The sequence below is a fragment of the Podarcis pityusensis genome, assembly GCF_964106645.2.
Source record: "Podarcis pityusensis genome assembly, chromosome: 2".
Lineage (NCBI taxonomy): Eukaryota > Metazoa > Chordata > Lepidosauria > Squamata > Lacertidae > Podarcis > Podarcis pityusensis.
In genome coordinates, this window is record NC_138029.1 from 3,774,540 (window position 1) to 3,787,660 (window position 13,121).

General features: G+C 47.9%; 1 protein-coding gene across 8 annotated transcripts in view; it reads right to left on the reverse strand.

The window, feature by feature from the left end:
* Positions 1–1,413: 1,413 nt before the first annotated feature.
* PDE1B (phosphodiesterase 1B) overlaps positions 1,414–13,121 on the reverse strand; it is a 130,710-nt gene continuing 119,002 nt past the window's right edge. For all 8 annotated transcript variants that reach the window (XM_080990043.1, XM_080990040.1, XM_080990039.1 and 5 more), the window contains 7 exons: positions 10,721–10,822; positions 9,526–9,646; positions 8,711–8,792; positions 8,372–8,489; positions 5,160–5,296; positions 2,912–3,030; positions 1,414–1,561 (listed from right to left, as the gene is read on the reverse strand). In XM_080990043.1, coding sequence (XP_080846169.1) covers positions 2,933–3,030; positions 5,160–5,296; positions 8,372–8,489; positions 8,711–8,792; positions 9,526–9,646; positions 10,721–10,822 — 658 coding nt within the window. In that variant the 3' untranslated portion in view covers positions 1,414–1,561; positions 2,912–2,932. The remainder of the gene's footprint in view (positions 1,562–2,911; positions 3,031–5,159; positions 5,297–8,371; positions 8,490–8,710; positions 8,793–9,525; positions 9,647–10,720; positions 10,823–13,121) is intronic.

Genomic DNA, 13,121 nt, shown 5'->3' on the forward strand with positions numbered 1-13,121 from the left:
TCTCAGCCTCAAGCTACAATCCAATGAGGATCCAAAGCCCTGATTCTCTTATGGCTCACTTCTTGAAAGAGAGAGAGAGAGGATGAATGTTGAGGTTCAAGCTTACCTAGAAAGCTTACCTGGAAGACATACCTTCAAGATTTCAGATATGTGGGAGTGTCTGTAGCTAGAACTCAGCAAAGCCCTAGCATTAAAAATGGATTCTGGCTCATGTTAAACCCTGCAAAACCATTTGCTCTCCTCTCTTCACATTCATACGAGATGAGCCTGCCTCAGATCTCCATCGCACACAGCGATATGATTGCATCAATCAAAAAGGGAAACAGGGTCCTTAACTAAAGACCATCCAAGCCCATGAACTGGCTTTTGAGATCCCATGAATGCACAGATCAATGCATCAGTCCATAGAAGATGCACCACTAGGACATCCTGTGAGCTATCTATGCCCAGAACCCAGTAGCTGCAGAATAACCAGCAGGCATAAGGTCCATCCAACTTCCATACTGCATATCCCCTATAGGCAGACAGAATGGATTCAGTCTATGGATAGGATGAAGAACTGCAATTCAACTCTTCCTCTTCACCCCCCAACCCATGTGACCAAATAGCTGCCAGAAAAATGGGTGCCTGCGACTCTCCAACAGATGCCTAAATGTCATCTCACAAGTGGAACCGCAATTGCCGGCAGTGGGCCATGGATAAAGGTGGCATCCACTTAGGGGTTGGGTTGGGTGGGGCTATTCCACTGTGCAATATAACTATTGCTCCAGAGATGTGAGATTCGATACACAGCAGATCTGAGCCAATATAATGCTTTAACGAGTTGAGAGAGGCTGGCTGATCTGGCTTCATAAAAATGGGAGGCTGAGTATAGGGCATACACATTTTGATACAAGGGACTAGGCTTGTGAGAGACGTCAGCAAACTGCCCCAGGAGGAGAACTGCAGGTGGAACCTCATACGTGGGGGGGGGGGGACTCTTGGGATGCCATTAATTTAGTCCACCCCTGAGACCAGCTAGGAGCCATACTGATCATGCAGGGGTGCAATTCTCCCTCCATTGCCTTGACACTCTCCTCCAAAGTGCAATTTCAGCCAATACAGTAAAAAAATGTGGCAGCGGTCTCGGCAGTCACTTCGCTGGATTGGCAGTGAGAAGCCTTACCCGGCCCGTTTGGTACAGCAGGGAGGGGGAGGGTGGCTGTGAGTGTAAGCCCTCGGTGTTGCCGAGGCCATTTGCTCATTCACTGGTGCTTGGGGGGTGGGATAGACAAAAATCCCATGACTGCAATCATGGAGCAGGAATTCTAACAGTTACATGGGGGGAATATGTGTCTCTCTCATTCTCTGCAACTCAGGGATGGGGCAGGCAGTGGGCGCTGTGTGATGTCGACATTGTTGACTCATTAACAGTTGCATTTATCATTATTAATATTATTACTAGTAGTATTGATGGTCACATTCATGTCACACCCTTTTCGAGCCTGGGGAGGCTCCCTCCCTGTGCGAATGGTGCTTTGTCGATGGTATTGAAGACTTTGGAGTAAACTGCGTTGGAGACCTGCCAGGAAAAACAGAAACAGCCTCAAGAGTCAGAGTCAGGAGCGTGTCCATTGTCTGGATAGGAAGGAAGCCATTCATACCTTCCACCAGAGTTAAATCATGAAAACAATTCTGATTGGGAAATAACAAAATTAACAATAACCTATGAAAATAAGAGCAAGAAAGCAACAGCAATACTTTGAGTCTGTATAGAGCAGGGCAGATCCTCATATTTTGTTGGGCTACAACTCCCATCATTCCAGATCATTGGTTAAAGGTGGCTGGGGATGATGGGAGTTGTGGTCCCATAGTATCTGGGGGGCCCAAAGTTGAAGAACCCTGCATTAGAGTGGGGCTGAGGAAACTGCCCCCCCCCCAGATGTTGCAGGATTACAACTCGCATCATCTAGGACTATTGGCCATGCTGGCCAGGGCTGATGGGAGTTGGAGTCCAACAAATGTATGAAGGGCCACACATTCTCCAGCCTTGCTCTCAGGTAATAAGCTTGCATCTGGACTATACCACTAAACTGCAAAAATCTGGGGCACAATTATTGCTTATTAAAAACTAGCTAGGTGGGGTGTTATTTCACACACCTGAATGTTCTGCCACTAAAAACAAACAAACACCCTACATCAAGGCAGCAGCTTCCTTGATGTAGGGCTGTTTCTTCTTCCCTGCCCCTCTGGCTTGGATTATTGAAATTCTGGGGCAGTGGCAAACCTGCATTTTGGGGACTGTCATGGGGCCCCTTCGCAACCAGCAACAAGGTCTGGGTAACTACTGTTCTCTTCTTCACTGGGGTTGTTCCATGGCAGATCACCACATCTTTACAACATCTGTGCTACTGACTCTCAAACTTTGGGATTGTTGAAATGCATACAACAAAAAATTAATCAATTTAGGCTGTGCAACTCCAGTTGGGTCTGCTAGACCCCCCCCCCCAAAAAAATTAGGCAATGTGGCCTAATCACTTTTGGGGTCCCTCTGGGATTAGGGGCCCTGACGCTTAAGGTTCATTAAATCCATCCCTGTTCTGGGACAAGCAAGTCACCAATGCAGGGGTATTGTTAGGAGGTAGCCCAGGGGCCCTAGACTCCCTCTCTCTTTCCCCTCCCCACTTTTTAATCTTAGCCTTTTTATTATTTAAAAAATACAAACTTGGCTTACAGGCCTGCTGAGTGTGATGCAAAACACCAGTGAGATTCTAACCACCTTAATCTGAAATTGTTTAGAGACCTACATTTGCATCTGTGCATATAAATCAGGAAATACAAATATGATGGGAATTTGCGTCACAAGCTTGGTCTCCCAGCTCTCTTAGAATTCCTAGCAGCACCCCTGATCAGCAGGCAAGCAAGCACCCACCTTGCTCCCTCACGGACTGTGCTATTCCACGTTGCCGTTCTGATTGTGCTGGTTTCCAGGCGTGCGCGCCTCCTCCTCGCAGGGTGAGAGCTCGTCAATGGATGTCTGGTTTGTAATTCCTAAGGAGGGGGAAAGGCATTAGCATCAGGGGGGTTGTGGGTACAGGTGCCAAGATCAAGAGACCCAGCAGAAGGTCGGGAGGAGTGAGGGGGCAGGTAAGGTGAGACGAGGGGGGCTTAGGAAGATGTAGGCCCTGAAAAAGGAGAGGAAACAGGAAACCTGTGAACCCCCTACAGACTTTGGACTCCAAATCCCACTGGCCCCAGCTGGCATTGCCAGTACAGTGGTGCCCCGCAAGACGAATGCCTCGCAAGACGGAAAACCCGCTAGACGAAAGGGTTTTGCGTTTTGGAGGTGCTTCGCAAAACGAATTTCCTATGTGCTTGCTTCGCAAGACGAAAATGTCTTGCGAGTTCCTGCGGGGTTTTTTTCCTCCCCCCCCCCTTTTTCCCAAGCCGCTAAACCGCTTATCAGCTGATGGCTAAGCCGCTTAACAGCTGATGCTAAGCCGCTTATCAGCTGATCGTTAAGCCGCTTATCAGCTTATAGTTAAGCCGCTTATCAGCTGATCGTTAAGCCGCTTATCACTTTATTGTTAAGCCGCTTATCAGCTGATCCACTAAGCCCGCTAAGCCGCTAATACTGTAGCACTAATCCGCTAATGGGCTTGCTTCGCAAGACGAAAAAACCCGCAAGACGAAGAGACTCGCGGAACGGATTCTTTTCGTCTTGCGAGGCACCACTGTACTCAGGGATGAGTACCTACTGTATATCCAGAGGGCCAAAGGTTCCCTGTCAATGGTCCAAAAGAAGGGAGGGAAATGCCATAAAGAATTTGGGTCGCATCCACTCCGTGCATTTAAAGCACTATTCTACCACTTTAACAGTCTTGGCTTTCCCCAAAGAATCCTGGGAAATGTAGCATGTTAAATATGTTGAGAGTTGTTACACAGACCCGCAAGGGGCGGGTTTGCCTTATCCACCCCCCCCTAACAATGACAATTATTCCTCATGGTCTTTGAAAATGAAAGCCCTGCTTGAGAGGTAGAGAATATTTGGGGTGATTCAGAATCCCGTTCCAGCAGCTCCTTCATGGGCTTGGAACATTTCTAATGTGCAGGCAAGGTCCGCGATCGTATTGTGTGTTGCTGACGATCAGCTCGTACATATAGCGGATTTGGAATTCACGAGAGAGATTTCGCTCACGCTGCAGCGAATTCATCAGAGAGATGCCGCAGGCACAGCGCTGCTGCATTTTGAGAAACTCACAAACATGAACTGAAGCCTGGTACCGATGTGCAAGTGCATTTGACGGAGACCCCACACAGAGCTATGATTCTCAGGATTCTTTGGTGGAAGCCATGACTAAAAGTGGTAGAAAAGTGCTTTAAATGTACCGTGCAGAGAGATGAGTCCAATACCAATTGATGTGTGAATACCAGAACAAGCATACATTGCTCAAGAACTGGATAAACTGAGATTAGGAAATGTTAGTGTTAGGTTTGTGTACTTTTTTTAACAAAATAATCTATCAGTCATGTTGATGGATTTACATATTAACTTTTCTATTTATTCTTGCTTATAAGCTGCTCTTATTGTCCTTACCATAGAAGAGCAGGACATGAATACAACATGGCAATAGCATTAGGAGAGGCATGGGCCTTTTATGTGGTGGCTCCCTCTTTTTATTTTATTTAAGTTTTATTTATTAATTCTTATTCAAAGATATACAGAAAATCATACCCAGTAGAAAATATCTTTTTATAATATACTGAGATAAAACAACTACTTAATCTAAAAAAGAGCAAAGTCAGAAGGGAGAAAATACAAGAAAAGGAGAAATCTAAAGAAGGGTAAAGCAGCTAGAGAGGCATTAGGGAAGATGCAAATGGAAATTAAGAGAAAGAATGATTACATCAATGGCAATCAGATTGTGTTCAAGGGCTGGTTCTTAACGGGCTTTTTGTTACAAGGTCAGGAAGTGGATGTTTGGGTGTGAATTTACATATTACATGTGCATGCATGTCATGGAGCCCACAATTTTTTATTTTTTATTAACAGTTTGGTGAAGGGGCAGTATTGACCACAGCTCCCTTACAAACTTGATCAGGAAAACTGATCCAACACAACTAAATCTGTCCCCTACTCACAAAGAAAGACATCCCTCTGCCCCACCGTCAACCCATACCACTGGCAGCTCGCTCCTTCCACTTCTGTTTGTTCTCTTGGATGTACTTCGTCCAGGTGGAACGGAAGCTGTTGATGTCAGCATTGATTTCTCCCAGTTCAGCATGCTCATCGACAGAGGGCTGGCGCCAGTGGGAGCTGCAAGAAGTGAGAGACACCATCAGAGGAACCTTGCAAAGCCCCAGAGCCAAGGGCCATAAAGGGCTGTTCCTGCCATGCAGTGCCTGGCCAGAGACAGTCACGCTGGCTGGACTGCTGCCTGGTGTCCCTCTAGGGACAAACTCGGGGGCCCTGGAAGCACTTCCTTGGTTTTGGCCATGCTTCCACTTTATACTCCCTCACTTAGCCTTGACCACTGCGTTTCCCTGCGTAGCAAATCAACTTCTCTTAGTCTCCCCGCCCCCAACTCCTATTTTGTATTGTGCATTTTAAGTCAGGGATGGGGAAACCTGGGGTGCTTCAGATGCTGCTGGACCAGACCACCCATCACCTCTGGCTACTTGCCAGGCTGGCTGGAGTGGATGGGAGCTGGAGGACCACAAGTTCCCCACCCCTGTTCCATTTTCAAACTGGAAGGGAGGAGGTATTCTTTTTTAAAAAATAAAATAAAAAAACAGTAATACCCACAAATAAAAATCAAATCAAATTAAAGACTCTCCTGTGAACTTGCCCAGCTTTGGGAGTGACAACCAAGACAGGAACAGGAGCGGGGGTAGGGGGGATGGGTGGAAGGATCCATGTTTCTCCCTTGGGCATCCCCAAGCCAGGTGCACAAAGAACAGCCTGCATGGTGAGCCACGCCAAGGCAATTTCCAGCTACAAAGGGGCCCGTTTATGTGAAGCCCGACATTGCTGCTGGCTGTGCTGCTTAGCACTTACCTCACGGGAGTTTGGGGACGCACAAGCTCTGTCAGAGCTGGCACCTTGAAAGGTTCCAATTGATCTCACAGGCTGACACAGGCTCCCTTTGGTCCTCGCTGCCTTCCCCTGACAAGCAGGCGAGAGGCAGTCAAGAGGGGAAGCACTCCACAGCCCCCCAAAACTCACATGGAGGGATGGGAAATGAAAAAGCCCCTATTATTCTTCAAAAGAAAGAAGGCTGGCTGACTCTCCCACAGCAAACATGCTTCAGAGAGCCAGTGTGGGGTAGTGGTTAAGAGTGGTAGTCTCGTAATCTGGGGAACCGGGTTCGCGTCTCCGCTCCTCCACATGCAGCTGCTGGGTGACCTTGGGCCAGTCCCACTTCTCTGAAGTCTCTCAGCCTCACTCACCTCACAGAGTGTTTGTTGTGAGGGAGGAAGGGAAAGGAGAATGTTAGCCATTTTGAGACTCCTTCCGGTAGTGGTAAAGTGGGATATCAAATCCAAACTCTTCTTCTTCTTCAAAAGCTGAACTTCCCCTCCAGGGCCGGCCCTCCCATAAGGCAATGAGGCAGCTGCCTCAGGTGGCAGTTGCTAAGGGGTTAGGCATGCTGTGTGTGCCACATGCCCTCTCCAGCTAAGCTAGCCCATGGCCCCCAGCTGCTGTGGAGGTCACTGTCCTATTGACAGTGTTGAAGTAAGACTCAGCCACCATTCCTTATACATGGAAGGGGGCAGGGGGGCACCATCTTGGCCTTCACCTCGGACTTGGACCAGCCCTGTTTCCCCCAAATCCCCAGCACTGGGACAAGCAGGCTCAATGGGGAAACGGGTCCCTGGCAAGATGCGTTGTCCCTGCCTCCCGATCCCCATCCGCAATGGCTGGGCCAACCAGCATCCTGGGAGGGTCTAGAGCTCAGGTACCAAGTTCAATGCCTGGCAGCTCCAGTTAAAGGAGAATTGGTCTGCCAAAGATGGGAAGTGCCCACAGCACTTGGCCAGAGCAGCCAAGAGGAAAAATTGTGGGCCTGATGTAACCTAGCATAAAGCATCTTGCTCTGTTCCTATTGTATTATTTTCCTGCATAGGAGTGAATGAAAACCATGCATTTACTGGAAAAATAAAAGGGTACATCCAGGGGCACTATTGGTGGAGCGGGGTATTAAACTCCACGCCCTCCTTTCCTCAATGAGAAACAGGCCTGCTCATATCTGCATTGCCCCTAAACTCTGTGCAGACTCCCCTGACATGCGTACCCTCCAGACCAGGGCTGGTTGAACTGCAGTGCTGATCATCCCTGAACATTGGCTGTGTTGGCAGGGGCTGATGGGAGTTGTAGTCCAACAGTGTTATTGGGCACCACATTGACCGCTCCTGCTCCTGATGTTATTAGACCACAACTCTCATCGTCCCTGACCATTGCCCATAATGGCTGAGCCTGACGGGACTTAACTCTAAAATATCTGGAGGGCATCAGCTTGCAGAAGGCTGAACTTACAGCATAACAGAATACAGTGGTACCTCGGGGTACATACGCTTCAGGTTACATACGCTTCAGGTTACAGACTCCGCTAACCCAGAAATAGTACCTCAGGTTAAGAACTTTGCTTCAGGATGAGAACAGAAATCGTGCTCTGGCGGCGCAGCAGCAGCAGGAGGCCCCATTAGCTAAAGTGGTGCTTTAGGTTAAGAACAGTTTCAGGTTAAGAACGGACCTCCAGAACAAATTAAGTACTTAACCCGGTTCTTGAACGTCTCCGTTGACAAACAATTCAGAACCTGAACGTCAAAAATCCAGAAGTAATTGCTTCCATTTTCAAATGGTTTCCGAGGCGCGTTTCTCCATTTTGTCAATGGATTTTGCTGACTGCCCTTTGATCTTCAGTTTTCTAACGTTTCAGAAGTCGAACAGTCTTCCGGAATGGATTACATTTGAAAACCGAGGTTCCACTGTATCAGGAAACTGGCTTGTCATTATGTCATTATTGGAGGACTGCAGGTATGCTTCAGGGGTGCTATCCCAAGTAGGGGTGATGTAGTCCATGGTATGGAGAGTACCATTAGGTAACATGAATGGGCTTCACTCAAGTACACCAATGGAGTAAGGGCCAACCCAGCTCTCTTGTCCCTGGTGAGCTCAGCTATTGAGAATCAAGCCACCTACCACTGCCCAAGCCACCTATCATCACCCTGGGTTATTTTTTATTGGTCACATTAGCATGTGACAGAATGTTGGGAACTTGTGGCACAGCGCATGACACTGAAGAAGCCGGTCTCTCTTCCTTTGGAACTGGTTCTGGCTGCTTCTCCATGCCAGTACTCCTCTCCACCCCAGCCCTTCCTGTGTACAAACCTGCTCTGCTGGCTGGAGGATTTGTTCTTGGAGCCCTCCTCCACCAGGGGGATGACCATCTTCTCAGCCACGTCCGTCAGAACTTGGAAAGTGGGCTCCACGATGAAATCAATGAAGCCTGTGGAAAGGAAGAGGCCTTAACAACAGGGCTGTGGACCCCTCCGCTCCCCCAGGCACCGTGGTGCACCACAGAGAGGGATGGTATCTAGTGGGCAAGAATGACAGCAGGATGAAATAAGGTGGCAGATGGAGCAGGACGGGTGGTGAGCCCCACTAGGGAAGGAGATGCTGGTCGTGAGGGCCTCACCAAAGAATACAGCCTGGTACTGTGCAACTCACCAATCTGGGACTGAGCCACCAGCGTGGATGTACGGTCACACAAAGGGGAGAAAGGCAAACCAAGCTCAGCCTCTTTGTCACCCTAGAGAAAGCAAAAGCAGCATCAGAACCAACCCTAAGAGCAAGACATCTGAGCCAAGCAGACTGATCCCGGGGTAGTAAGCATGGCTACTATTGTGCTGTGAAGCACAGACTATCACTCCGCAACTGCTGTGAAAATCCTGTGAAAACGCTGCAATTGCTGTGAAATCCTGAGAATCTTTGGTTTGGTTTGGTGTGTTTAAAACCAAACACACATGGGTACCATGGCTACAGACTGGCAGCATAGGGAGGGGAAATGAAAACAAACAGGCCACCTGATAAGATACATTGCCTGGAGATCATAAACATATGGCTTGCAACAGTCAGGGGGGCTGTGGTTCTTCCTTCAACACAGCTCTCAGTCTCTGCTCAGGAATCCTAGCCCTTCCACCTCCCTATATTTCAGCAACTTTCTCTAAGGGATGCCTCCTACAAAATATTTCACACTTCCAATTCAAAACTAGATCCCAGTTTCAAAACTGCGCTCAATACTGAAAGGAACACACAAGCATATTTTCATGGATTTGCCTTTCAGCATACTCACAGTGGAAGGAAGGTGGGGGAGATTCCTTTCTTGCTTGCAAATAATTTTAAGCCAAGAATGTAAAATTACATGCATGCACCCCTTACTACGCTATGTCCTGTGTGTCTGTTTTGTAGTGGAGTCACCTGTACGCAAGCATAATAACCCCAGAGGAAACAGGCCTCTGGGTCACAGAGGTCACAGGATATACCTGTCGGAAGAATTCTTCCATGAGGGCCTTGGTCCATCGGGAGTGCACCGTCCACTGTTTGGTGGGGTGGCTGATGTCGGCTGCATGCAGCAACAAGGAGAGTGCTTTTGACTTGTCAATTCTGGAAAAGTATTATCATGGAAATAATGAGGATAGAGTAGGATCTTACCTCTGGCATACCCCACCTTCACCCTACAGGGTAAGGCTGCTTTAGCAGGCAGCCACAAACCCACTTGCCAACTCACCACAGACAAATGATCTTAGCCCTCTGGCCAAGCAGGTCACATAGCACCACACAGAACCCTATTGTGAAAATCTCATTTCCACTGCAGTTTTCAAGCAGGCAAGAAAAAGGGAGAGTCCCTTCCAAGCCGCTGGGGAACTTGGGGAAAAGTTCTGCTGTTTCTCATTTTTCTCCTGCCCTTTTCTCAAGCCCTCTGTGCATGTCAGAAATGGCAACCAAACATAATGGCTGACTGGTGGGCCTCTGTGCTTCAGTACAACCAGAACTCCTGAAAATAAGTCATGACATTATCGATAAGTTGGTGGCTCAATTAGTAGAGAATGAGACTCTCAATCTCAGAGTCATGGGTTCGAGCCCCATATTGGGCAAAATATTCCTGCATTGCTGGAGGTTGGAACCTCAATTCTACGAGTCCATGACTCAAAACGTAATGGGCTAAATAAATTGCTTCTCCTCCACCTCTCTCACACTGGTTCTGTGCTGCTGCTGCTCTTCTGTCTTTCTTTGGTCTATTCTTAGAAAAGTAGAGTCCTTCTGCTGGTACCATTCCCACAAAACCTGCTCCTTTTGAAAAGCCCCAAGACTCCTTTTTCTTTCCATAACTCCTTTAGTGAAATGCCATTAATAGAGGACAGGTTCCCCAGCATAACTAGAGCTAGGCTGAAATAAGCCCCTCTCCCTTTGGGCTTCAGATCTTGCTTCAAAGCATTGCCCTTGCTCTGAATTGTTACATCAGCACATGGCCAGCTCTGGTTGTCTAGCCAGATTTGTGATGTCATCACATTCACTGGAACACTGCTAGCTGGACATCCCCGGCCTTACTAAGTCACTGTTACTCTGCAAGGCTGGAAAAAATTAGGACTCAGGTCCCACTGTCCCTATCACCCCTCCATCCATGCCATATGGTCTGTGCCCCTGCCTCCCCCGCAGTCCCCTTCTTCTGCCCCTTACCGCTCAAGCTGCTGCAGGGAGGTTTTCATGGACTTGACTTGCTGGAAGTGACAGGACATGTCCGTAGCCAGAACCATTTCAATCACAAGTGACCGGAGTTCCCTGCACCACACAGAACGGAAGGAAAGAGATATTCACACAGACTTTTCCTGTGTGTTTCATAAACTCATAGAGTTGGAGGGGGCCTTGTAGGCTGTATAGTTCATTATTCTTGTCTCCCCAGATGTTGGACTACAACTCCTCTCATCCACAGACAGCTAAATCAGCTGTGGATGATGGGAGTTGTAGTCGTAACAACATCTTGGGACTCCAGGTTGAAGAATGCAAAAACACTGGTCTAGGCCAATGCCCTGCACAATGCAGGAAATCCAGAGCAAGAGCATCCCCAACAGAAGGCTGTCCAAATCCTCTGCTTCAAGCCCACCACTCTCTAGGTAATTGGTTCCATTATTGAACTGCTCTTACCATCCAGAGGTTTCTTATGGTGCACGAGCAAAAATCTACCCTCCTGTAACTTGAAGCCATTGGATCTAGCTCTGCCCTTGGAGCAGAAGGGCACATGTATTTTCTGCTGTGTGACAGCTCTACCACAGTACCATTACCCCCCCCTTCTTCTTCTTTAGTTTAACTATGGAACTTGCCCTCACAGGAGGCCATGATGCCCACCAGCCTGGATGGCGTTAAGAGAGGATTAGACACATTCCTGAGGTACAAGACTATCAACGGGGCTATATTCTACCTCCACTGCCAGAGACAGTATATCTCTGAATACCAGCTGCTGTGAAGGTGTGCCGAGTGCTGTTGTGCTCATGCTCAGCTTGCAGGCTTCCCACGGGCACCTGGGCGGCCACGGTGAGAACAGGATGCTGGACTGGATGGGCTCCTGGACTGATCCAGCAGGCTCATCACAGGTCCTTACACCCAGTGGAGCCCTGACATTTGGTGAGAAAAGAAAGGATCTATCCATTTGGTCATCTTGAATGGCCAGATTTGAGCAGATGATCTTTGATTCTGTTCCAAGATGTGTGTCAGGCAATAACACTGCTGCGATGTGCTTTCTAAATGACCTCTAATATTGGTGGTTATATCTTTTGCCCTGCATCCCAGGAGTCATGAGAAGCTCAAATGGCATTGAGTCACATAAATGCCTGTCTTCTGGCGGATATGTTCCCAAATATAATACATCTTCTCATTTACTCTTGCCTCCTGGAAGCCTTTGCAATGTTAAGCCTCCCAGCCTCCCAGCAAGGCCTTAGTAACTATAACACATTTATCAGTCTGTCAAACTCTATCCAGTTTCATTCTTTTTCTGAAGATGAACGGATTCAATAGGTAATCATCATTGCGATTGTTTAGTCCTGTGCAGCTGCATCTGAAGGAGAATTCTGTAAAACTCAAAAGCTTACTCCCACTATTTCTTAGGACTGAACAAAAGATATAATCACACTTCTTCCATGTATAGGCACATCCAGACCATCGTTACAAAGTATCTGGCTACCCAGCATGCATAAGGGTGTCCTGTAAGTTCCAGGAGGAAGCCAATCATGATGGGTCCCCATCAGAAGTGTATGGGAGGGGGGGCAGCTGTGTAGCTGGGTCTTTCCTATACCCCCCTTTTTTCTCCAAGTGGTGTGATCCATGCAAGTATAAAGCAACTGCACAATCTGCAAATAGGGAATTCTCACAGAAAGTGAAAGGGGTGAGGACTGGCCTGCAGGAAAACCAAGTGATGTATCATGAAAGGTGAGCTGCCTATAGACCCTGTCAAGTTGACCTACAGAAACAAGCTATGGGTTGCTTTTCAGTCTGGTCAGGGAGCAGGTCTGGAGATGGGTAATGAAAAGGGTTTGAAAATTGTTTTGGGCCAGGAAAGGGTTCCAAACCCAGGGTGCTGCCTAGGAAGGTGATGCTCTGGCCTGCTCTGGTCCACGGGGTCACTAAGAGTCGGACACGACTAAATGACTAAACAACAACAAGGAAGGTGATGTGGGTTGAAATCAAGGAGACAAGCAGGCCAAGCATGAAAAGACATTTGGAAGACGGGATCTGCAGAAGCTCAGACCCTTATCACCTGCACCAGTTGACTCCAGCTAAAAGTCTCATCATAAATCCCAAGCCTCTGAGCCTGTGTGTGCATGAAATGAACAAATGAGGTTCTCTGCACTTTGACTCCAGAGTAGCTGGTTTTTCCTACATTGCAAGTGCTTTCTTTTTATGTGGTGTGTTGGCAGTCTGGGTATATTTCCAGGTGAAGGCAGGGGAGAGCCACAGCCTTCATCAACCCATGCAAATCCATAAGGATTTATATACTATTTATAGCATATGGATTTCCTGGAAATGCCATTGTTTTCAGACCTGAAATCCAGTGGTAAAGTCCAGAAACAAATTCACCACTTCATTT